This window comes from Chaetura pelagica, unplaced genomic scaffold (assembly GCF_000747805.2).
Source record: "Chaetura pelagica isolate M959 unplaced genomic scaffold, ChaPel_1.0 scaffold657, whole genome shotgun sequence".
NCBI lineage: Eukaryota > Metazoa > Chordata > Aves > Apodiformes > Apodidae > Chaetura > Chaetura pelagica.
In genome coordinates this window covers 478,465-502,639 of record NW_009953931.1, presented here as the reverse complement: position 1 = coordinate 502,639, position 24,175 = coordinate 478,465, and the positions used below count along the sequence as shown (strand labels likewise).

The window sequence follows — 24,175 nt, the reverse complement described above, 5'->3', positions numbered from 1 at the left end:
GAGAATAAGGAGAGAGGCTTCTGGATTGAAAGCTAAGCTAGACAACTTTAATGAAATGTGTACAAATATATGCAAATACTTGAAGGAGTGTACAAAACAACTGTTGCCCTCCCCACCACCATCAACTCCCACAGCACTCCCCTGAGCTGCAGGCAGTCCTGTTAAAGGTCCTGTGTGGCTTCCAGAGCTGGTGATAAGACAGGCAGGAGCTGAGCATAGAGTCACAGGGGTGAGGAATGCACGGGCCCAGGGATCAAAGGAGGTGGACAGACAAAGTCAGTGTTGGATTCCAGCGATGGACAGAAGAGAGAGCTTGACTTAGTGTTCTCTCAGTTTATATGGGCTATTACGTGTATGGGATGGAATACTCCATTTTGCCATCTGTCTGGTCCTCTCCTCCCTACAGGAGGGTTGTAGATCTGACTCTTCTGCTCCTTTAGTGTCCAAAGCAGCAGATCCAACAAGCAGAGCAAAGGGTCCTTGGGTCTCTCCACAGTAACTATAAACATTCAAGTGTTATCAGTCCACTGGCTGGAAAACTTGCTGCTATTTTCAGAAAGTATGCTGCTTAAAAGAGAGTTCACTGAAGAACAAAAAATAATCAGTAGAAAGAAAATTGGCTTTGTCCTGGCTCAAGCCAGGACTAAAACGTAGGGAGAGAATGCCAGAAAATTAAAACTTAGCACACTTTCAAAGTATTTCAGAAGAACAAAGTTAATAATATTATGCTAACCTTTTATTTTAAAATTATGACTTTGGACTACATAAGTAGGGAATGAAGGCCTATTTTTACAAGCTGTTGTAACATTCTTGAGGTGAACATGAAAATGAGCTTGAGGAGAGAAAGGACAGATGGGAATATACAGCCTAGGAGGAAGAGTGGGTAACACTAGGCAGTCACAGCAGAGCATGCTTTGTGTGGATGGTACTGTTTGAAGTTTGAAGGGTGGCTTTGACTATGTAATCAAAGGCAGTGTGTGCACAGTGGCCAGCAAAAATCCTGATTTGAATCAGATCTCAGACAGATAAAGAGCTTCCTAATTTTTAAGCTATTGGCATGCAAGATTTGTTTTTTTAAATTGTACGTGCCATGCTGGGGAACTTCCAGCCTTACTCTGATAAGTGAAGACTGGAGTCCAGCACAGAAGTGTTGTTAACTGTTTTGCAGAAGATGGCAGCTGGTGGTGTGCTCATTTACTGTTTCCCCCAGAGAGTGAATTGTTGAAACATGTTTCCATTAGTATTAGGTCATACTTTTTTCCCTCTCCCCCCAGAAGGCTATGATTTAACTCTGGAAATTTCCTTGCAGGGTATTTATCTGGTGCATGATATGTATATCAGATATCTTTGTTGCTTCAACAGGCATGGGTCTCAGCTTGCTTTGTCTTGGGCAACTTGCTTGTTTTAATCCTGTTCATTTATCTTTGAACATACCTAAATCTGTTTTTTATTTTTCTTTCAAATACTGGCTTTGCAATGGTATTGAAAACACTAAAAGCCTGTATCACTTTGAACAGCATTTATGATGATGATTTAAAAAAAATCCAAAAAAGACTGACTGAATTGGACAGCTGGCTCATAATATACTTGCAATGACTTAAATTTGTGTATAAAAAAATCCAGTTTACCAATCAGTTTATAGAAAGCAGTACATGTAAGCATCATTTTAGTTCTGCAGTAAATTAATAAAGATTTTCAAATCACAACATCTCTACTGAAAATTCCATTTGTATTTAATTACTGTCAGGGCAGATATATTAAACTTATCCACAAGGTGAAATCAGGCTTCATAGCTTTACTTATTATTGTTGAACACCTATTGACAGATCTTGATACCTGTAGTTTAAACAGCGCCTTCATCCCTTTTAGGATGAAAGAAGTTGGCATGGGTTTGGTTTGGTTTAGATGGAGTAGTCTGTACAGGTCTTCTGTCAGTTCCAGCTCTAATCTCTTCACTTTGCTAACAGAAGACAGTATAAACAGAAGTCTTCTTGAAACAAGATAAAACAAAAAAGGGTTTTTACCTGGGGTATCTGCATGTGATGTGTGGGATGGAGGGGAACCTTTATTGGAATTACAAATCAAAATTCTCTCTGAAAAAAAGCCAAACAAACTGGCTTTAAATGAAAGAATTGTGCATTAGAGTTAAAAAAAACCAAAAGTATTATTGAGAGAAGTTTGAAACTCAAGTTTTAATTCTTTATCTTCAGTGTTCACCATGGCCTGATACTCCTACAACATTTGTGAACAGTAGTCCGACTCCTGCTCCAACTTTTACCTCTGCTCAACATAATACCTACAGTGTCCCAGACAGGTGGGTTTCTTTTTTGTATCGTAATTAAAGGTAACAATTTAAAATCAAGATTATTAAAAAATGTTTTCTGAGTAAATCTAGGAGCTTGCAGCTGTTTTCTGGTCCCACTGGGGAACAGGAGATTATTTTGACCTATATATTTATTTTAGAATTTTGATGCTTGGATCATGTAACATAATCACCTCTGCTTCCACATTTCTCTTTGTCACTATTACATTGTTGGAAACTTTTCTTCTTGTCCTTTGCCACATAGTGAATACTTTAGCTTTTAATAGTTTTCATTTAGTCCTTGTCTATGGAAACTAGGTTTTTCAGTAAGAACAGTCTTTGTTCCCCTCATACACAGTTAATAGTATTTGCAAGAGGAAAGCTCAGCAATAATCTTTGCAAGCTTTTCAATAGAAATTATATTGGTAAAACTGTGATGTATCAAGACATTAATTAAACTACTGTAATTTAAATTGAGTGATCAAGGAATGATTTCTAGTGCTATGGTCCAGTCTATGTACTTTTCTTTTGTCTGCCTTATGTTTTACTACCTCTTCTTCAGTCACTCCTTAAGACAGGTAAGTGGCCGTATAACCTCCCATGAGTGTTGGTAAAGCTGCTTCTCCAGCTGATAAAGAAGACACAGAATAGGAACCAGCTGACTTGCATGTACAAGTGTGATGATAATTTTCTTGAGTGGAACCTAAGTTTCACTCTATGCAGCATGTAATTTGTCTTTCAGCAGTGCTACTTATTGTTTTGGGAATTTGAAGTTATTTTTCAGCCATGCTTGAATATGTTGCTTAATAAAATTCTAGTAATGCTTATTTTAATCTACAGCAATTCTTCGTCCCCAAATCATCAAGGAGATGGAACCTCTCAAGGATCTGGAGATGTGAGTGTTTCCTTTCTGGTATTGATTGTGGATATATTTGTATTGTAATATTTGATTTATACATACCTTGATATGAATAGATACTGGGGAAATGTTTAACTGAGGGAGTTTTTTTTTTAAAGGTTTTGGATTTTTTTAATATCCAAATTAACATGTTTTGTCTTGTTTCTTAAAGCAGCTTCATCCTTCAGCCACAATACAGGAAACTCAGCAATGGTTGCTCAAGCATAGGTTTTCTACCTATACAAGGCTTTTTTCGAATTTCTCAGGTATGTATAGTTTGCTTTTTTACCTAAGAGTCTTTCTTTGTGTTAGTGAACAAGATTTTGTGGGGAAAATAATTCTCTAAAAACAACAGGGCACTGATATTTATTGTAATTCACTAATTTGCTTACTTAAGTAGTTTGTCTTGGAAGGCATTTTTTGTAGTTGTGTTTTGCACAAACCCACCCTAAACCCCAAAAGTGAAGCTAGATTGTTTTCTTCCCTGATGGTAGTTCACAAAATCATTTTGTCCTTGATTAGTCCTCTGAGAAAAATTAATTAATTTGGTGAGTCAGACCAGCCAGCTGTCTATTTTGGTGTGTTGCATCCTAATGGCAGGCAGTATGCAATGAGCTCAGAGGAACTGCAAGAAATTGCTAACATCTGCCCCATGGTAGAGCTTTTCTTAGGAGCTAGATTTAATTGTAGTATATGAAGCTTTCATCTTTACAAACTCTGACACTGAATACTCACAGAAACGGCAAATTGCTTTTTGTATTGAATTCTGTTTTAATACCATGCAACAGGAGAATACTTGTACCTATGTGTATTTGCCTGTTAGAGTTTTTTTTATAGAATCATTGTGGTTAGAAAAGACCTTTAACGTTGTTAAGTCCTACCAGTAACATAGAATCCACCACTAAACCATGTCTCTGAGCACCATGTATTTCTTTTTATTTTAATTTCAGCAGAAAGTCTGATGGCTCTTTAAATATGTGTCAGGGTAGTGTCCACTATACGTGCAGAAGCAAGAAATGGCAACATGTTTTGCTGTTTGTTTCTTGAATCCTCCATGTAATTATGCGAAGAGTGGGATGACACAGAACACACTGAATAAAATTCCCTTCTAGGTTTTCTCTGGTGACACATGATGGGGAGAACCTGATGGATAATTCCTGCTCTCTGTCTCTGCTCATGCTTCTGCCAGAATTCCCTTTGTACCAGGCATCATCCTGCCTTTAGTCAAGATGGAAAGTATAGATTGTCTAAAGTGGCATTGTTGAAAACCCATAAGAATTGGAAGTTTTGTCTTTTCTGTAGCTAATTAATTTAATTATCTCCTTAATGTTTTCTAGGTGTTCGAAACATGGGTGGATGTCGTGTTTCGGGAGATAGTTTAGTGATTAGGGGCTGTAGGGTGGACAGCTGGACTTGATGATCTTGAAGGTCTTTTCCAACCTTGATGATTCTGTGATTCTACCTAAAATTCATACTGTTTTCTCCAAGGATATACAGGTTCTGACATTAAGCTCACTTTTAGCCTTTCTGCACAAGCTGTGAAAATGTCCTCCAGCTCTGAGAAAGGAAGTTCTGCAATCTTGCTAAGCCAGTATTTTGCAGTAACTTCCTCAGCAAACAGTATGTAAACATGCTGTTGATAAGAGTTATTTATCTGTAGTCCTGGTGACATCAATACAGGCAGCAATAACTAAAACTGTGTAAACTGCTGCTAATAATAATAGTAATATAATAAAAGTAACTAGAATTCTGAGACTACAGGGGTCCCTGATGTTTTCCTGTACACAGGCAGTATGACTTCTCCAAACAAAAATTGACCTGACGTTGAGATAGTAGTGAAGTCTCTGGAAAAACTGCAGCTTTTTTTTAGAGGAAAAAAAACCAAATTATCATACATAATATGTAAGAACAACATGGCATTTCTAGCTATCTCAGCAATAAATAGGTGCTGTCCTGAGTTTCCCTCCTCAGTGTGGCTGAGCACACCTTCTAGGAAAGCAACCTTTTCCTCCAGGTGAGTGGGCAGTACTGCCATAAACTTCCTGGAATCAACAACATCTACCAGCTCAAGACTGGCACATTAAGGATCTTTTGTTCATCAGTGACATGATGATCTTATTTTAAATACTATGGACCTAACAGATAAGCACAGTATTTCTTAATTAACCCTTGCAGTGTTAGAAATTGACCATGTCTTCTGCTGCTGTATTGTGGTTGCTAGGCTTTCTTAGAAAGCTTTAGCACCAAATTTCTGACACAGACCCTTGGAAAACTCTTAAAGCCATTCTTCTTTTCTTTTCTGTTATAATCTGTGTGTTTACAGAAGTCAGATGCTAGCTGGCTGCTAGGTTTTCTTTGAAGCAAGAAGTGTAGTGTAGCTTATTATTACGCTACTTCAGCTGTGGTGGGTTTATTATTATAGTACTTCAGGGGTATGATGACATTCTTTTTGCTGGTTTTTACTTATGTATTCCTAGACCTTGTGTGGAACATTTGCATGAATAAAGACAATCCTTTTTTTTCTCCCTGTCCTTCCACTCATCTGTTACAGTGACTGATTTTTCAGACTGTTGTTTTCATTGTTGATACTCATGCTGCTTCAAAGAAAAACACTTCCTTCCATTCTTTGTTTAGATGTGCTTAGTGTCTTTTATTGAAGCTTAATTTTCTGAAGTAAATTTTCAGGGAAGCAGTTGCTTTCACAGCTCACTTATTCCCAGGATCATTAAAAACAAACCAATAAAACAGAAAACAAGAACCAAACAGCAGCAAACAAAAACCAAAACAAAACCCCAAACAACTGCTTTTGGATGGAAGTATCCCACAGCCTGGATTCAGCCCAGAGGCTGCTGATGTACTGATTTGACCACACTGATTTGGTGGTGCCAGCCTTTAGCAGTGTCTTCTATAAATGAAGGCATTGTAGTAAGTGCAAAGAGGATATGATGATTTAAATGCCTGGGATGATTCACTGAGTGAGAAACCATCAAATATCTTTGCTCCCTGTCCTGCTTGTGTTTACAATACACTTGCCTGGGTGTCAGTAGGTACTTTGAGTCCTTTAAGCCATTGTCTGGATATAGAGCAGTCATCAGACTACAGAAATGGTTTGTCTTGCAGACTTTGTTCTTTTTCAAAGATGTGAACATCATCAAGTGGAACTGACCGCCTTTGGAAAATGTTTTTTTTTTTTGTCCTAGTGCTAGCTAATGCCTCTTCTCAATTTTACCTGCTTGTTTGGACTCTCTAGTTCAAGAGAGACAGGAGTTTACTAGAGAAGTCCAACGGAGGGCTACAAGGGTGATTAGGGGACTGCAACACCCGTCTTAGGAAAGGCTGAATGTCCTGGGGCTGTTTAGTCTAGAGAAGACTGAGAGGGGATCTTGTTAATGTATATAAATATCTGAAGGGTGGGTGTCAAGAAAGAAGGGTCAGTCTCTTTTCAGTCACGCCCTGTGACAGGACAAGAGGCAGTGGATGCAAGCTAGAGCGTAGGAAGTTCCACCTCAACATGAGGAAAAACTTCTTTACTGTAAGGATTATGGAGCACTGGAACAGGCTGCCCAGAGAGGTTGTGGAGTTTTCTTCTCTGGAGATACACAAGACCCATCTGGGTGCATTTCTGAGTGACCTGCCCTAGATTCTGTGGTGGTCCTGCTCTGGCCAGGGGGTTGGACTCGATGATCTCCAGAGGTCCCTTCCAACCCCTACCATTCTGTGTTTGCAGGATTCCATGGTGTTTGTTATTCTTTGTTTAAATGAACATACAATTTATCTTGAAATAAGCGTAGATGTTCTAAAATAATCTCTGTAAAATCCTCATGTTTCTCCAGGTGCTGATTTATTAAAGCTGACAAGAGAAGATCTGGTACAAATCTGTGGTCCAGCCGATGGAATTCGGCTATATAATGCACTGAAATCCAGGTAATGTGTCGAGTGTGAGGCTCAGTGTTCTCATTTGTTGTTCTGTCATTTACTAGATTCCCCTGTCTTTGGAGTGGGGAGATTTGGGAAGTCACTGTCAGCACTCAGTGCCTTTGAGACCTGTCTCAGGAACCAGAAGCAGCGTGTTTAAAAAGAGCTTCCTGCGTTTGCCTTCAGGGCAGACCCCAGAGGAGATGCAGGCAGTGAGGAGTGCAAAGGTGGGCTGGAAGGCTGGGACCAATGCAGTTCGGCACTGCTGATTCCTTGGAAACAGATGAATTTGTTGTCAAGACGCAAAGCTTCTCATTTAGGGGAGCTAAGAACAACCTGAGGCCCTTTGAGGTCACAGGTGTCACGTGCTACCTCTGACAGCATCCCAGCCAATGTGTCTGATTCTGACAGAAATGGGTATTTTTGCCACTGACCTTTGTAAGGATTGGAGTTGTTCCTCAGTAGTTGTGTTCCAGGATCTCAAGCAGCAGTGTCTTGGTGAGCTTGGAATTGACTGAAATGTTGTCAAAACGCAGTAGAATCCCACAGACCACTTACCAGGTGTTGTTGTTTAGTCAGTGAAGGAAAGCATTTCAAGTATCCTGTTAGGGCAACAAGTGTACATTTGTGGCATGTCAGTTTCTGCATTTCCAGGGCAAATAACCTTTTCTCTGGCATGTGATGTGTTTGAATTGCAGGTCTGTTAGGCCCCGTTTAACAATCTATGTCTGCCAGGAGCCGTTACAGAGCATCCAGCTGGAAGGACAAGATGCCGGCAATGGCGATAGCAGCAATGGTGCAATATATGGTATGGGGGGTGTGGAGGGTCTCTCAGCATGCTCTGTGTCTTCAGAAGTCTAAAACAAGATAGATGGGAAGGGAAACATAATAGTGAAGAGGCTGAATTTCTGTTTCTGGTGGAACCACAGGCAGTTGCATTCAGAACAACATTGGTGCTTTGACACTGTGCGGGACGAACAGAACCTTAAAAGCTTAATCAATAAAACTAATTGTAGTTGTGTGGTAATTAACTAAAGAGCTCTCAAATTAGCTGTGCCATCTTGTTATGGCTGAGGTATTGATCAAATGAATGTAGGTGCATGTAAAAGCTACATGATAATAAAACACTTAATTATTTTTCATTTTCATTTATGTTTTGCTGTCACTGTCTGTGCAACTGCGCTAGAACTGGTAGAGCTAGGACAAGGAAAACCAGCGTAAACCCCAGTGTAGGGGCTCATGACTCTAGTATTATTTTCCTGAGACCTACCTGTTGTTTCAGCACAGATGGGAACTTAAGTGTTTACTTGTAAGTTTGTGTTCATCTTACAATTAAGAGGATGGAGCTATTTGAAATCACTCTTTTCTTGCTCTTGGCTTTGAGTGAAGAGACCTCTCTCCCCAGCCAACTGAAATCTGTGTAGGCTGCTGCTGTAATAGTAGCTGTGTATTTTCCATGCAAGAACTGAGGTGGAGCAGGAAGTGTAAATAGGATACTGGCTCTGTCAGATACTTATTTTCGCTCTGGATATCTTCAGTCTTTCGTTTGGGACAGAAAAATGTGCAAACATGGAGCTTCCAAGGGCTCTTAGCACTATTAAATAAAGCCTTAGAGCTGTTATACAGCATCCAACTGAACAGCTATTTTGTCTTACTGTTCTGTTTGTGGTGCTGTATTTCCTCCCCCACCCTTCAGCTCTGAGATCAACTGGAGGAAATTTATTTGGACAGTTGGAAACAGCTCTCTTTAAAGAAAAAAATAAAATACATCCCTATTTAAAGGAACAGGGTAGTAGTATGTGTCAGGTGTATTACCTGCTTCTTTTGAGATGGTCTAAAAGTCATCGTTAGGTGACTCTGAAGCTCCATTTAAGTCTGTTTGAGAGGACTGTGCCTTTTGCAGGGATACAGGAAAATATGTGGGGGTTGCTTTCAGGGACAGAGCCAAGAGAGGCCTCCCCCTTGCCAGAGAGCTGTGCTTGCTTCACCTTGGGAGACACGTGGCTGAGTGGGAATTGGGTGAGAGTACAGCAAAGGTTTCCAGCTTTTAAGTTTTTTTTAAGCCAGGTTATAAACAATTCCAGATTTTTTTTTCCATGTATTTACTTGTTATCCATTAGTACCCTGCTGATTTAAATGCATTTTTCCCCTTGTAGTTTATCATGCAATCTACTTAGAAGAAATGGCAGCCTCCGAAGTCACACGCAAGCTTGCTTTGGCATTTAATATTCCGTTGCATCAGATCAACCAGGTTTACAGACAGGGTCCCACAGGTATCCACATCCTTGTTAGTGATCAGGTAATGGAAAATTTATGTATTAATTAAATAGAGGGGAGGATTTTGTTATGCTTACTTCTTTTTTATGTTTATTTTGTTTGATAATGCAGCCTAGTATTTTCTGACATGTATTCCTTTACATTAAAATGAGCAGAAGGATCCTTTAAATGTCACTCTACCTGAATATACTCAAATTAAGAGGAAGACAACTAGTCCATATAGTTCTGAGATGCTGCAGTGATTATTTAGTATGTATTTATTTTGAATGTGCCCAAGAGTTTAAATAGCATTGAACTTGGCTTTTTTTTTTCTTTTTTTTTTTTTTTTTTGGCAGATGGTTCAAAACTTCCAAGATGAGAGTTGTTTCTTATTCACCACAATAAAAGGTACAGTGTCATTTCTGACAGGTTATTTTTTGCTTTTGCTGTTGATGAGCTGTAATGTTAAAATCTGCTTCTCTTTACCATAGAATCCTAAAATCATAGAATGGTTTGGGTTGGAAGGGACCTTAAAGACCATCTATTTCCAACCCCTCTGCCATGGGCAGGGTCACCACCCACTAGATCAGGTTGCTCAAAGCCCCATCCAACCTGCCCTTGAACACTTCCAGGGAGGGGGCTTCCATAACTTCCCTGGGCCACCTATGCCAGTGTCTCACCACCCTCACACCAAAGAATTTCCTCCTAATTTCTGACCTAAATGTACCCTCTGCCAGTTTAAAACCATTAACCCATGACCTATGGCCACATGTCATTACAAAAAAGTCCCTCCCCAGCTTCCTTGCAGGCCCCTACAGGATCTGGAAGGCTGCTGTCAGGTCTCCCTGCAGACTACTCAGCATCCTAACTTGAAACTAATTGTTCTGTGTAGTATAAATCAGTTCACGTGGTTGGTAATCATTAGAGACTTGTTTGTCAGTTGTTTTAAGCCTTTTGGAGGTGCTGCCAACTTCCAAGCATGAAATCCACAGGGGTGTTTTTTTTAGAATTTCCATTTGGCTTCCCAGTTGAAGGCTGAGCATCACGAAATATAAGATTAAAAACATATACTAATTGGTCTTGTAGAAGTTAACTTTGTTCTGTTACACTGTCAAATTCGGTGGGTTTAATGTGTAGTAGGAAGAGTTCAGAAATAACTGCAAACCAGAGAGATTTTTAAAAGTTAGTTACTCCTCAAGTGTTTTGTCTGAACAGCAGGTTTTCAGCTTAATATTTCATAGTAGCAATGGACCACTTCTGCACAGTGCAAACTGAGTCTATACTCTGATGTTCTGGTACACTGGCTGATAGATTTATGGTTCTGTTTATGCGAGACTGACACTTGTTTTTCCTTTTCAGCTGAAAATGGTGAAGGTTTCCATATAATTCTGAAGTGATGTCACACAACCCCTAGACTGATACTCCAGCGCAGAATGAAGTCCTGCCTAAAGATTATGAAGATCATCCAAAACCTTAGGATCTAACTTCACCGTATAAGATGTTTCATATTGAAAACACACAGTGACCTTTCTAACGAGCTGTTTGATAGGTGAACTTTCTTATCACTGCCATAGCTAAGTGTCCTCATGAGAGGTATAATGCCATGACAGCTGACGTACAGGCATGGAAGACAATGTAAGCAAAGGTGCTTGCCCTTTCCTGAAATAAGGCAAATTATGGCCAGTAGATACAGTTTCTAGAAGCAAAGCGCTGCTGCTTTTCTATTCTCTGTATCCAGTTGGAGATGAATGTAAACTTATTTTGGGGCATTTACCTTTCTGTGCCAGTTTTGTCTATTACTTGCTTGTACCTTATGCTGGTTTTATTTTTTGATGTTAGCAGAGCACACACTAATCTGTGTGGAGAGGAGGAGTCAAGCTGATCGTGATCAGGTTGTCAGGTCTTTGAGAGTAAAGCTGTCAAAACAGCTTCCCGTGTAAATTGTGTACAGGAGTGTATGTAAGAAGTGTAAATGCCAGAACTGGGCTTTTAAGAAGCCCCAGACAGATGCAATATATGCATGCAGCAAACTGCATTATCAGTAGTACCTTATTGGAGGGATTAATATAAATCCTGTCGGGTACCAAGTCATTGTGTTTTGCTTTAACAAATTTAATGGAAAAGAATTGCCTATGCATCCTTTATGTTTAGTTTCCTAGGTTCTCTGCGGAGCACTGCTGCAGTTTAACTCTTTGCTTGTAAAATGGTGGGTTTAAAAATACTGGCAGTGAGAGGTGGATTTTGATGGCGTGGTAGAATCATGCTGCTGAGGGAAGATGACCCACTGGCACCACAGGGCTGTCACAGCTTTCAGCAACATCAAATAAATCGCTTAAGAAACACTAACTATACACCATGTAAGTCTCCTTCCCAGCAGGTAAATGCCTGGCTGTAGTTGCTGTTCTGGACAAGTCTCTTACCTTTCCTGTTGCCCTTTCTTTGCCCTCTGCTCTGTGCTGTACAGCTGTTACAGTGCCTCTTCCATATGACCAAATATTTGCTTTTTCTTTGAAACAGGCAGTGTGCTTTTTTCAATATTTTGGATATTTCTTGTAAAGACATGGCACAGCATTTTCTATGTTAACATTAAGTTTCAACTGGTTAGGTACTTAGAAGGGACTATTGCAAAAGGTGTGACAGTTTCATAGCTGTCATTTTATGCCTTTGACAAGTTCCACCCTGATCTCTGGCTTAAAAGCTTGGGAAGCGTTTGCTTTTTCTGCTGCAGTGTTCGATGTAAACAACTACTACAGCACATAAAAAAAGAGCAACTTTGATTTTTTTCATTCCTTCTTTCATAACTGGCTGAAGTGCTTAGCAGAAAAGCTTCTTAAAGCTGTAGCATTTTGAAAATTTGAATTCATCAAACCTGAAGTTTCTTTCCTCTTTTTATTTTTTTCTGCACTGAAAGTAAAAGTTTATGTACTTAAACATTTCTGCCTATAAGTTATCCATCTTTGAGTCTTGTTTGGTCCTAGTATTTTCTGGAACTGACACTTGTGTCAGTTCAGCTCATACCATATTAAAAGTCACATTTTATAAAAGTGGAAAAATCCTTGATTGGAAAGTATCCAAATATCTAATTTTAAAGAATATTGAAAGTTGTACAGTAGTTTGTCCAGCTCACTTGAAATTGGAATTAAATTATGGCACCAGCAAATTGCTTTTGTTTTTTAATAAGATGTACACATTTCAATTTAAGTATAATAAATGTTTTTCGATAATTTTGTAAATGTGCTTTTCTTTTCGTTTACTTCCCCCCCTCCCCTTACACACCCCAGAGATTTTCATTGTTTAGATTCAGATGGAATGCAAGGCCTACCCAGGCAGTCACAGCAGCTAAGGAAGCATCAATAGGGGAAGCAACCCAGGACTGTCATTTGTCCTGCAGATCCTCTGCTTCTAATGGCAAACTTAGTTGAACTTGAAATAACTGAAACAAATTCAAATCTGACATCATCTGATTGTTTATTTACGTGTCCTATATCAGAGTAGGTTCAATTTTTTTTTTTTTACATCTTGACTGCAATTAAGACTTAAAAGAGTCGTTATGTTCTTAGAAAAAAATGAGCCACCAAAAGGCAACACCGCTTGACGTACTGGTACTGACAACTCTCCTGGTACAGCTGAGAACACAATCGGCTTAAAACTCTCCATTTTCAGCAGTATCTTAATGGAACTCTACATATAATTGTAGCAACACTCCTCCACTACTATGCAAAACAAACCCCAACTGACTTTGCAGTAGTAAAGCAATCCATGTCCTGCACTGTAACCTGTAATTTATCCTCCAAGGGGAGATCTTAATTTACTCTCCCCCTTGGGAAGCACGACCACAGCTGCTTCCACACAAGTCTGTCAATCTTCTTTTTTTTTTTTTTCTTTTTTCAAAATTAGCTTAAAATTTTTGGGGGAAAGTCCTTTAACAATAGTAGCTTCTCCAACTGCATTTTTAAGCCAGTATTTCTGTTACTTCTCAGTAAACACACAGGTCCTGAACTCTTAAAAACATACACACACACACTCAACCTTACACAAAAATGTTGAGTAGTTTATCTCAGGTAATTAAGTTGCTTAATATTAAAAAAAAAAAAAAAGTATTTCTCTATCCCTCTAGCTTTGAAAAACTAAAGATGAAAGCATGGCCTTAAGAGTTAATACACAGATTTGATTGTTACTATCACTCAGAAATTGACAGCTTCTTAAATAACCCAAATGTGAAGAGCTTGGCTTTCTACATTTGAAAACCATGGGTTTGGTTGGGTTCACCTCTTACCTACAGATGTAGTTGCCCATCTGCTTGCTGTGTCCCTAACAAGGGTGGGGATAAACAGCTTGAGTTCCTTGCTCCATCCTCGGTCCTGTAACTGAACCTGGATTCCATTCCCCAGCTGTAGAACTGACTCAACAATACACTCCTCTTGTAGAGCTGCTCCGCGTCCTTTCCTCGCCAAGTGAGGAGGTAAGGACGGGCAGGGATGGTGTGACAGGAAGCAGCACCATGTAGGAGTGTGGCAGCTGATGGCAGTAGAGTGCACAGGCTCCACCACCCTGGATTTCTTGCCCCTTTAAAGGCTGATGGCACTGGGCATAGAACGTGCTTTGGTGACAGGCAGGCTTTACACTAATACATAGTTCAACTGAACCAAGTTCAAAAACTTGGGAAGTATTTATATAGTGATCTTGAGGTACTATCTTACCTTCTGATGTTACCTATTAACATCCTGTTGTGTAATTAAAGATGAAGCTGAATCATGAAACAGGATAAGCTGTTTTGCTGTAAAAGCTCATGATTGCCTTGCATTTTTTGGTCAACATCTGCTAAAGCTGATTTGTCCATAACCAGAGATTTATTCTGTCGTGTATATTACAGAGCAGCAGGCTCAGTTCCTCGGTGTGACAGGCCTGAGCCCCACCTGACCTTACAACTTCACACGGAGTAGTGCTTACAAATGCAAATTGACTTCCAAGCTAAGTGAACTTTCACCAAGTAGCTGCTATGCTGAAATGCCCCCACATTTTACACGGTACTTCAGTTCTCATGCCAACAGAAGGAAGGTGCTACTAATACAAACCAAAGCATCACCAACTTAATCCACAGCTGCACATTACGATTTTTACCTGGAAATAAAAAAAAAGCTTTTCTTGTCACAAAACTGGATGACCAAACACCACCGTTAGGACTGTCAGGAAGCCGCCTCCTCCTTCCACTGACGTGCAGTCCCGTTCTTCTCTTCAACAGCAACAACAAACTTCTCCCCGTGGCTGCACTTACTGTCAAAGAATAATACAGCATCTGCAGAGGCGCTGTCCGCTCCCTCCCACCGACGGAGGGGGCGTGACTGGAGCAAAGTAAGCATGAACCTTCACGTGAGGTAGATGAGCCTGCAGGTGAGAAGTCTGTGTCATGATGGGAGCGAAACAAACCTAACTGGAGCAGCAGGACACCTCAGCTACTGCTAGCAAGCAGGAGGGCCTGTGAAGGTTGGTTAACTGAAAAGTACTAGCTGCTTGATGCTATCCAAGCTGTCTTCTCCTGACATGCAACTCCTGTGTCGCACCCAGCTAAGCATGCTAACATCTGCACTCTCTCCTGCTCAGGGTTCCCACTTATCTCCCAACAAAAAACCAGTGAGCCCTCCATCAAGAGGCATGTGTTCTGCTGCAGGGGCCTGGTGGACCCTTGGCTACTGAATAAAAACTTTCCCATGGTCTTGTCTGTCATAGTCCCTGCTTCTTTCATCCTAGAAAGCATAGAATAGAACAGGGCACCTGGCCTCAGTCACTATCAGGGATGAGCTTTTCCACTGTTTGGACTTAACTCTAGAATAAAAAGCTGCAGAAAAGTTTACACAGAAGGTTAAACACAATGGCCCCCAAGGTGGGCAGTCCCTGTCTTAATGGGGAAGGTAAAAAGAAGAAAAAGAGTTTGTGGCTTGATTCCAGGGTCTAATAACCCATTAACCAAAATGTCCACGCAGGTGTTCTACTTTTGGGTCTGTCTATTAGCTTGTATTTTAGGAGAGTTAAGGAATTCCACTACACAATCCTAAAAACATAGAAGCCTGCAGTTGAAAACATACAGAAAGCAGAAGCACTTGCCATTCCAACTGCAAAAGTGTAATGAATTATAAACAGAATCAGACAATTATTACTGCTGACAGCTACATTTAGTCCCTAGAGGTGGGGGAACCTAAAAGAGCAATATTCAAGCTTTTTTTCCATCCTCCCCTTGCCTGGGACATTCTGCAGGATCCATACCATCTCAGGCAGTATTCCCACCAGAACAAGTCGGCAAACACGTACTCTGATGCGCTTGATTCCAGCTCGTGTGACTTGCTGGCAGTCGTACAGCTCAATTCTCTCCAAGTTGTGGCAGTTCTCCAGGTGTTCCAGAGTCACATCAGTGATGAGGAGACAGTTATCAAGCTCCAGCACCTGCAGCCTCTCGTGACCACATGTACTGTTGCTCAGATGAAGAATCCCATCATCGGTGATCAATTCACAGTGAGATAAGCTCTAGAATGGAAAGGCAAACGATTAAGTTACTCTGTTCTCTGAACATCAGAAGTCCTGTTCAACCTCCTTCACTCTAGTGTTTAAACAGCTAAAAAGAGCACACAGCTGAGATCTGGAAGAGTAACAAAAGAAACGGCTCTACTTTAAAAAAGGGCTGTACTTTAACTTTCCTGTGAGAACAAGTAGCATCCCCAAACACACATCACTGCCAAACCCCTCAAAATTTCCAAGCTCATAGAGAGCAAAGGGGCCTGTTCCAATTGTCATGCACCTCTGTTACTGACAGGTGCCAGAAACAAGAGACAACTTTAAAGGACGGTCAAGAACATACAGGAACAGATGAGGATCTACTGACATAAGTTACTGTTTCACAGCTACCATGTTTTCGTGCATACCAGCAGGACCAAGCCTGCGCAAGTCCACAGAGATAAACACCAACCAGACTGGCCTGATTTGCTCACTAATGATTTCAGGAAAACAGTGACCACACAGCACCCCTGCTTGTATATACAAGGAGTAATAAACATCTTCTACAGCTGCAGGAACAGGTCTTTGCTGCAACAGTGCAAGAAACTAAAAAAACCTCAGCTTCAGCATATTTTCTTACGCCCTTGAATTTCAAGAGCATGGAATAAGTTGCAGCATCTCGGGCAGCAGCACCACATAAAGCCATTTCCTGGTTCCTTTTAGGGAATTAATGACTTTTGGAGAAGCAATGATGTTGACAACAACAGGAAACAGACTTTCCTTGGAGGAGGCTTAAAAAACCACTCTTTGTCACCAGTGAAATGAATGCTCTGAAAACTTCTGCACTAGGAAAATGCAGGACCTATGAACTCCACTCCTCCCACCCTGGGTTCTGAGCTGGCTCCTTGCTTTCTGCTCAGCCCTATGTCTTGCCCGTACTTCTATTTCAGTCTAATGGTGACTGGTTCTGAAGTAGTACTTCCTTGCCACAGGCATTTTTCAGACAGCAACTGATGAAGAAACACTTGCAGCAATCTAAATGCACTTTTAAACTCAACGTAAGCTAACAGTAGTGCTCAAAAATACCTCCTGCCAATCATCTGAATCAAGCATGTAATCCTTCCCTTCTCTCAGTACAATACATCTACCTTCTTTTATTTCACCTTGACAAGGAAACCCAAGGACTACCAGCTGTGGCTTACCCTTATTGTACCCCAGCTACAGCCACAAGCCTACTACCAGACACATGGGGTCAGTTCCTGCCCCTTAGAAGAAGTTGCCTCTCAACTTTTTTTCTCCTCTAATGAACAGGATGAACAAGTGACCAGAGAAGAAGCAGGGAGAGAGGTCAAGTCTCCTTGGGTTGGATGGGGAGCCCCCCCAGCAGCTTCCCTTCAGCTGCTCTGATTTTACTCACTTACTCAGTGTGAGCGGCCAGCAGCAACTCCAAGCAATACCACAGTATAGTGCTCACAGACTCCAAAAGATAACAGAAATTAAGCACTTGCCCCTAACAATGCTTTACCACGTGACACGTTTACATTCTACAAGTCCATCAACTCTTTTAATACTTCAGTTCTCTCCAGTACCTACTTTCTTCACATACACATCCTGAGCTTTTGGTTTGGCTCACAGCCTGGAAACAATCAGCAGTCGCAGGGTTAAAGCACATTTATAACAGAGCTGCTGTTTCAAGGAAGGACAGGAGGTTATGTGAAGCTGCTGGCTATGGCAGCAGCCTCCTGGCTAATTAAGAGTTTTCCATCCCAGGAAGTAAGCAGCTTATAAAATTCAGCTTTCCTGAGACACTGTGTTTGGTACTGAAAGGACAATACAGGATGTACAGCTGAATGCGTAAAACTTTGTAAAATAAAGATGCCAAATGATGCATCTAATACTTTGTATTAAACCAGATGATTTTGCTGACTTCAGAAGCGTGACAGAAAGTGTTACTGAGGTGAAATTTTACAAAGGCAATTGCTTGAAATCTTTAGAACAAAGAGATCCAGTCAAATCAGGCTTTTTTGGGTTAATACTAAATGCTGCGTATCAATCAAATATAGCATGATAAACTGTGGCAGTAAGAAACAGTATGATCAACTTGACTGCAGAATTCAGTTGTTTTCTTACCTCCAGGACTATAATGAGTATTTCACAGTTTATCTAACAATTTGAAGGTACAATTTTAAAACACTTTTACCAGAAATTACTTAAGTCCAGTAATTAATAAAGCATCTGAGCACTATGATACTGACAAACATGTAATAGCTGGTTGTCATTGGTCTAAGTCTTTTGCTTATTTCCACTGTCTTCAAACACCAAGAAACAAATTCAAAGCTGATTACTGCAACTGCAAAATCCTTGTTTAAACTGCAAATATACCTAAACATATGCTAAAGCACAGCTACACTAGAGTTTACAGAACCATCCAACAGTTCAAGATTTCACATTTGAAGTATCAATACTAGTTTGCCCAGGACATCTGCCACCTGCTAGCCTGGTTTTTCTTTCCCTGTAACTCTCAGCCATTGCTGTTCACCTACAACTACTAAGTGTGTATCCTTCATATACACAGAATATACACACATCAACAAAACCCATCGATTTTTCAGGTTCCCTCAGAAAAGGGATGTTGTTTTACCAATGCCACACTTCCTTGTCTGTGGGCTATCACATAGAGATAAGCAAAGAGAAGCAGGTTCAGACAAACACTTTAAAGATAGAAGGTCTTATGATATATCTCTGGCGAAGACCTGGCTGAGCTGGTACCAAAGATCTCTTGCAAGAACTGGTTATTGCTGGAATTACAAAACAAAACTACATCTGTTATAGAAGAACAAAAAGTGTCCTGTCTGAATGGGTCAGCATATACTGTTTGGCTTCATGTGAAGAATTATGGTACAGAAATGAAGCTGGATAATTAATGAGCAAATATATAAAAAACCCCAACAAAACAACCGAGAAATAACAGTGACCAAGCTGCTTTTTAAAAGCCATCTCTCCTCATGTTGCTACCTTAGTAACATTGAGTTACTAACCCATCATAAGACAATTTAATTAATGAAGCAGCAAACCTTCTTTTAATCCCATCTAAGAACAGATTATAAAGACACTTGTCCTCTAAGGTACATTTGAAGTAGCAAATCTACACTTATGGGACAATTAGCTCCAAATAAAGGACCATCTATTGTAAGGACACTCTGGTAATTTTGTAGTACATCTTGACAGAAGAACAGCTGAATTTACATCACCTGAAATTGATTTTGGTGTTATGAAAGACCTAAGCAACCATTCCCTAAAAACCTGTTATTTGAAATACAGGAAGCAGGGTACCCCTCCCTCTGAAGGCAACTCAATCCCCTCCAATGATGTTCAAAAGTCTGGGCCAAAAAACCTTCCACAATATACTATGCAAATGTAGCCCCTGGGAAAAACTGCTTGAATGCAAAACTGATTACAGACTGAATACATTTATCTTCACTGGTTGGTTTTGTTTAATTACTATTTGACTTAGAATGACCCTAAGAAAACCATTACTGAACACTTAAGAGTATCTATAAAGGTCTGAATTCTGTAAGTTGCCAATGAAAAGTTTTATTTTACCTAGGTAATCAAATATGAAGGATGTTAACCACAAAATATAAGCTCACTGATTTGGTAGTATTTTTTATCACACAATGTATATAAATATTTTAGGACTAACCTGCTTCTTTTAGAATAATTAGGAAACTTGCAGATCTTTTGAACAGTATCATACTGCATGAGGAACTTTTTCTAGATCCGGAGTAAATTCCTTATATTGAAGGAGCTGTGTATATGTGTGTGGTTTTGGAAGGATGTATTAAAAGTGCACAATTCAAGAGTTAAACTTACCAATGCTTGTAGCTTGGGACAGTGTATAGAAAGTTGTATCAATGTGCTGTCAGTTATCTAGAAATAAAAAAAAACAAGCAGTAAGCAGTGGACACTAGGAGGGCCAACACTCACACAGGATCTCTCTTCCTCTACCAGAAGAAGGTTCTGTTATATCTGGAATACACTCAATCACCTGTTGCTCTTCAAATATTTCTATTAAAAAATTGGACAGAATTCTCACAAAAATATCATAAACACAGCATTATTAATAAAAAGAAAGCATTTAACTGAAAGAGCTAATGTTCTTATTGACACTGCATTCTTACACTGGATGTTCAATATTCCTTTTCATATAAAATCTCACCAAAACACATTCTTCCAAGTCCATCTTCTCCAGCTCATGGCAATTCTAAAATAAACAAAAAACAGATAAACAAAAGATGAAAGAAAACAACACGCAGATATAAAATCATGCAAAGGTCTAGTATTATGGGAAAGCACAACCTCCAAGAGGAAACCGTGAGCCAAGAATTCAATCACTATTGAAGGACATAAAATGGTAAAAAAAATAAAATAAAATCCACAAGCAACACAACTCCTCTAAATTTTCAGCCTTTCCCATACTAAGCAAAGTTTCTCCTCCGGGCCCTATTAGTTCTGTAAAAATATGTATGTGATCAGTATTGACCCATCCCTGCTCCTATTCCCCATCTTTGGGTCAATTTCAACTCCAACGTATGGTATTTACAGCCTGTGCATTAAAGCAAACTTCCCTGTGTACAGATGAATCCAGCTGCTACACACATCAACCTGCACCAATCCAATCTGAAACACACCCCTGTGAATCACCTCTCTTCACCATCATACTTTAGAAAGAAGCCTTGAAAACAATTTGCTTTGAATACTGAATGCAGAAAATATTAAAATAGGGTCTACCTTAAGGCTGGAAGAAAGCTGCACTTCCCATCTATGCAAGCAATTTCCCCAATATCCTGAGAGATCCCCAGCAAGCTGTTCCAAGTGCTTTCAGTATCTGATCATGACTCATTTCAAGAAAATGATGTAACCTTGTGACCTCGCAGCAGACCACATGGTGCCACAGCTTGGCCCAAACCTCAACCCCTGTTTTTCACACACAGGAAGAAATGGTTTAACTCACAGCTCCTCCCAAAATCAGGCTTGAGGTGACTACCAAAAAGCCCAAGGCTGTCGTGCTGAACTGTTAGAAACCACTGTGCCTAGAAAAAAACCCTTTCTTTCCCACTAAGGATCAGCAGCACAAATGAATCCTATTTACAAATTATTTATTTGTGTTCAGATTTCCTAAGCTAGCAAGCATGTCAGTCCAACTGGTAGCATTTGATGCCCTCAATGTGCTTATTTACATATTTACAGCATGAATCAGGGCTCAAGTGCTTACAGTTCATAATGTATAATGTAAGTATTTCTGTAACTTAAAGGTATGTTCAGAATAATCTGTTGTATGTTGTTTTTTCTGTGTGTCCAGAATAATCTGTTATATGGTGGTTTTTCTGGGTATCAATTTCACAAGGGTATATGTCATCTTTATAGAGGAAACTTGGCTAGAGTATGTAACACAAGTTTAGAATTATGTTAAGCATAATAAATTAAATTGAAAAGCGCACACACACACAAAAAGAGGGGAAAAGTGACAAATTCAATGATAGGGCAAAATAGATGAAGTTGCAGCTCACACACACACACACAAAAAAAGAGGGGGAAAGTGACAAATTCAATGATGGGGCAAAATAGATCAAGTTGCAGCTTTAAGTATAACCCAGAAATCAAATCACTTTTTAGCCCCCTCCTCCACTGGATTCTTCCTACTTTATTTTTCTTCTTCTCATATTCCTTCCCAGCAGGGCTACATCAACTCACAGCTGCTCAGCAGCAATGAAAACAAGGTGAGGTCTAACCTTCTGGAATGACACTTACCCGTGCTAAAAGAGTAAAACCAGCATCTGTAAGATGGGAACATCTTGCAGCTTCCAGAATCCTTGAAATGTTTGAAATGTTAAAGAAAACATTAACACAGAGAACGGCAAATACATTTGAGATACAACTTCAAGCTCTCAATAGCAACTGTAGTTATATATGCCTGTTTTTCACAGTGACTTGCAGTTATAAAAGCACTAGGCAGACTTTTGACCTTGCCTATCAGAAGATTCACACAGTCACAGAAAAGATTAAGTTCAATCCTCAAATCTTCTCAACATTTAGTGGAAAAAATTATACATAATTATACGCATTTTAATGTCAAGTCAGCATAATGCTCAGGTTTTCTCTTGGTATCTGAGGAAAGATACGGGAGAATAAACCTGGAGCTGAGGAAAATGCAGATGAAGCATCTAAAACCTTTTCTCTAAACACAGGATGTTGGGGAGCCACAAAATGGAGAAACTGCTTCCTAGAAATTCACTCAAGAGCCTTAGTATGAAGTGAGAAACTGCTTCCTAGAAATTCACTCAAGAGTATGAAGGATAGTGATGCCAGTTACCAGAAAGGAAGAAGCTTAAAATCTCCAAGCCCACAGTAAAAACAATAAACTACACCAACACAATCTTAAAAACCCACAATAATACACTGTTTTAGAAAGACAAACCTAGCACTCTCAGGAGGCACTGGGAAGCAGTACTGAGAGAAAAACAACAGGTCAGCTGCCCCACACTAGTATGTAGAACAGGCCTTCATCCCAATGATGTTTTGTGATCTTTGTTTTCTTTTTTTTAATTAAGACTTTTTACTTTGCAGATGGAGGACACAGCTGTATCTTGATGTAGGGCAAAACCAATCAGCTGAAGGGCACTGGTCAAGCTTAAGGGTTTTTTTTTCAAGAAAATGTAATTTGTGAGTGATAACAGCTGCAGAACACAGCAGTATCATGGAAAGCAGCACAGTAGGACACCAAGTGAAGTGAAGAGTAGCACACTACAGAAAATACTCAAAAAGCTTCCTAACAGGGCCAGCACATCCAACAATGGCATTTCCCTTTGATTTCCAACACAATTTATATCAAGTACCTTCCATACACGATCCCTAAAGTCTAGATGTAACCAGCTGTATCATCTGTCCTTTCATCACACGGTCCAGCGCAGTAATTACTGCAAAGGCTCATTTTTTCCTTACATTGGAGAAGTGTAAGGAAGGAGAAGAACGGCAGACGCCTTCCCCCTCGTGGCACAGACAGGGGCTGACAGTTTGCCCACCACAGTCAAAATTCCTGCTACCGTTGCACTGCTTTTGGAAAGAATTGCACAACTAATAGCACTTTAGACTTCCTTTTATTTCCAGTCTGAGCTGTCAACTGAGAGAAATTGTGGAAAAAGACCAGTAATAACAGCCCAATTTCCTAAGGTACACAATTTAGTGTGTCTGAAAGACTCCTGAGCCCCAAACAGAGGCACACACAGGCTCTTAGAAGTATGAACACTTAAATGAAAGGGACTGTCACTCTGGAATTGTCTTAAGGACCGGTTTTCTACAGTAACAAAAGCTCTTTTTCACGCAGTCAGCTTAACGAAGGCTGCCTGAGAGTGTATCACACACACTGACATTGGAATGTAGCCTCCCCTCATTTTTACAAGCTACGCTTCCCTCTATTAATCTGGGATTGTGACTCCTGAATGTTCCTGACATAAATCGCAATGTGATGTCATCTGAAAATCTTATGTATTGAATTAATCTACATTAGAATTAGACCTTACAAGAAGTACTACCTGTCTCTACGACCAGACAGCTGCTGCATGACTGAGCTCCATTATTAAAGCTGACACTCTCCCCACGTCTGAAAATTACGCCCATGTAAAAATGTATATTCTTTTTCACTGGTGAGCTCCTAATACTGAAAATGTATCACAGAAATACCAGTCCTTGCAGAGAGACATGAGCACACTCCATATCAGAATTTAAGAATGCCAGGATGTACTGCTGAGCATATTAAAAACATGCTTATACAAAAATCTGTAAATATAATACTCAGGTATGATTCAGCTATCTTTTTGCAACACAAACAACTGCATAAAACCACACCAGAGCACAAACATCACAAGACACAACACAACTACAGATATTTTACCCTTAAAAAAAAAAAATAAAAATAAAGGGCTTTTTATTTTATCTTCTCTTCTTCTGGCTTGTAATTAGTACCTAAAATATTTAGCTCGAAGCACAAACTGAACTGCTAGGTTCAACATTATTTCTCATATATTAATTCTGTTTTTTTCCAATACACAGTGGGCTACATCCATATGATAGCTACAGAGGACCAGACTTCAAGTTTATATTCAGCTGGTATTTCTAACTTCCTGTTTTGATGCAGAGGTAACAGAAGCAACACAAAGCTACATCAAACCTGTGAATATCAGGTGATAATCTTCAGAAGTGAATTTCTTAGATCAGGCCAGTAACAACATAACACACTCATGACACACTCATGACATACT

At 39.8% G+C, this 24,175-nt stretch overlaps 2 protein-coding genes across 3 annotated transcripts in view; one reads left to right on the top strand and one right to left on the bottom strand.

Moving 5' to 3' along the window:
- Positions 1-11,573, top strand: part of UBP1 (upstream binding protein 1 (LBP-1a)) — a 38,853-nt gene extending 27,280 nt beyond the window's left edge. For both annotated transcript variants that reach the window (XM_010001698.1, XM_010001697.1), the window contains 8 exons: positions 2,211-2,314; positions 3,143-3,197; positions 3,373-3,466; positions 7,034-7,124; positions 7,814-7,923; positions 9,272-9,414; positions 9,728-9,779; positions 10,731-11,573. In XM_010001698.1, the coding sequence (XP_010000000.1) occupies positions 2,211-2,314; positions 3,143-3,197; positions 3,373-3,466; positions 7,034-7,124; positions 7,814-7,923; positions 9,272-9,414; positions 9,728-9,779; positions 10,731-10,768 (687 nt within the window). In that variant the 3' untranslated portion in view covers positions 10,769-11,573. The remainder of the gene's footprint in view (positions 1-2,210; positions 2,315-3,142; positions 3,198-3,372; positions 3,467-7,033; positions 7,125-7,813; positions 7,924-9,271; positions 9,415-9,727; positions 9,780-10,730) is intronic.
- Positions 11,574-14,139: 2,566 nt separating this feature from the next.
- Positions 14,140-24,175, bottom strand: part of FBXL2 (F-box and leucine-rich repeat protein 2) — a 72,274-nt gene continuing 62,238 nt past the window's right edge. The window contains exons 13-17 of the mRNA XM_010001706.1: positions 21,669-21,729; positions 20,077-20,121; positions 19,731-19,787; positions 15,678-15,890; positions 14,140-14,756 (exon numbers count right to left, since the gene is read on the bottom strand). Coding sequence (XP_010000008.1) covers positions 14,649-14,756; positions 15,678-15,890; positions 19,731-19,787; positions 20,077-20,121; positions 21,669-21,729 — 484 coding nt within the window. The 3' untranslated portion in view covers positions 14,140-14,648. The remainder of the gene's footprint in view (positions 14,757-15,677; positions 15,891-19,730; positions 19,788-20,076; positions 20,122-21,668; positions 21,730-24,175) is intronic.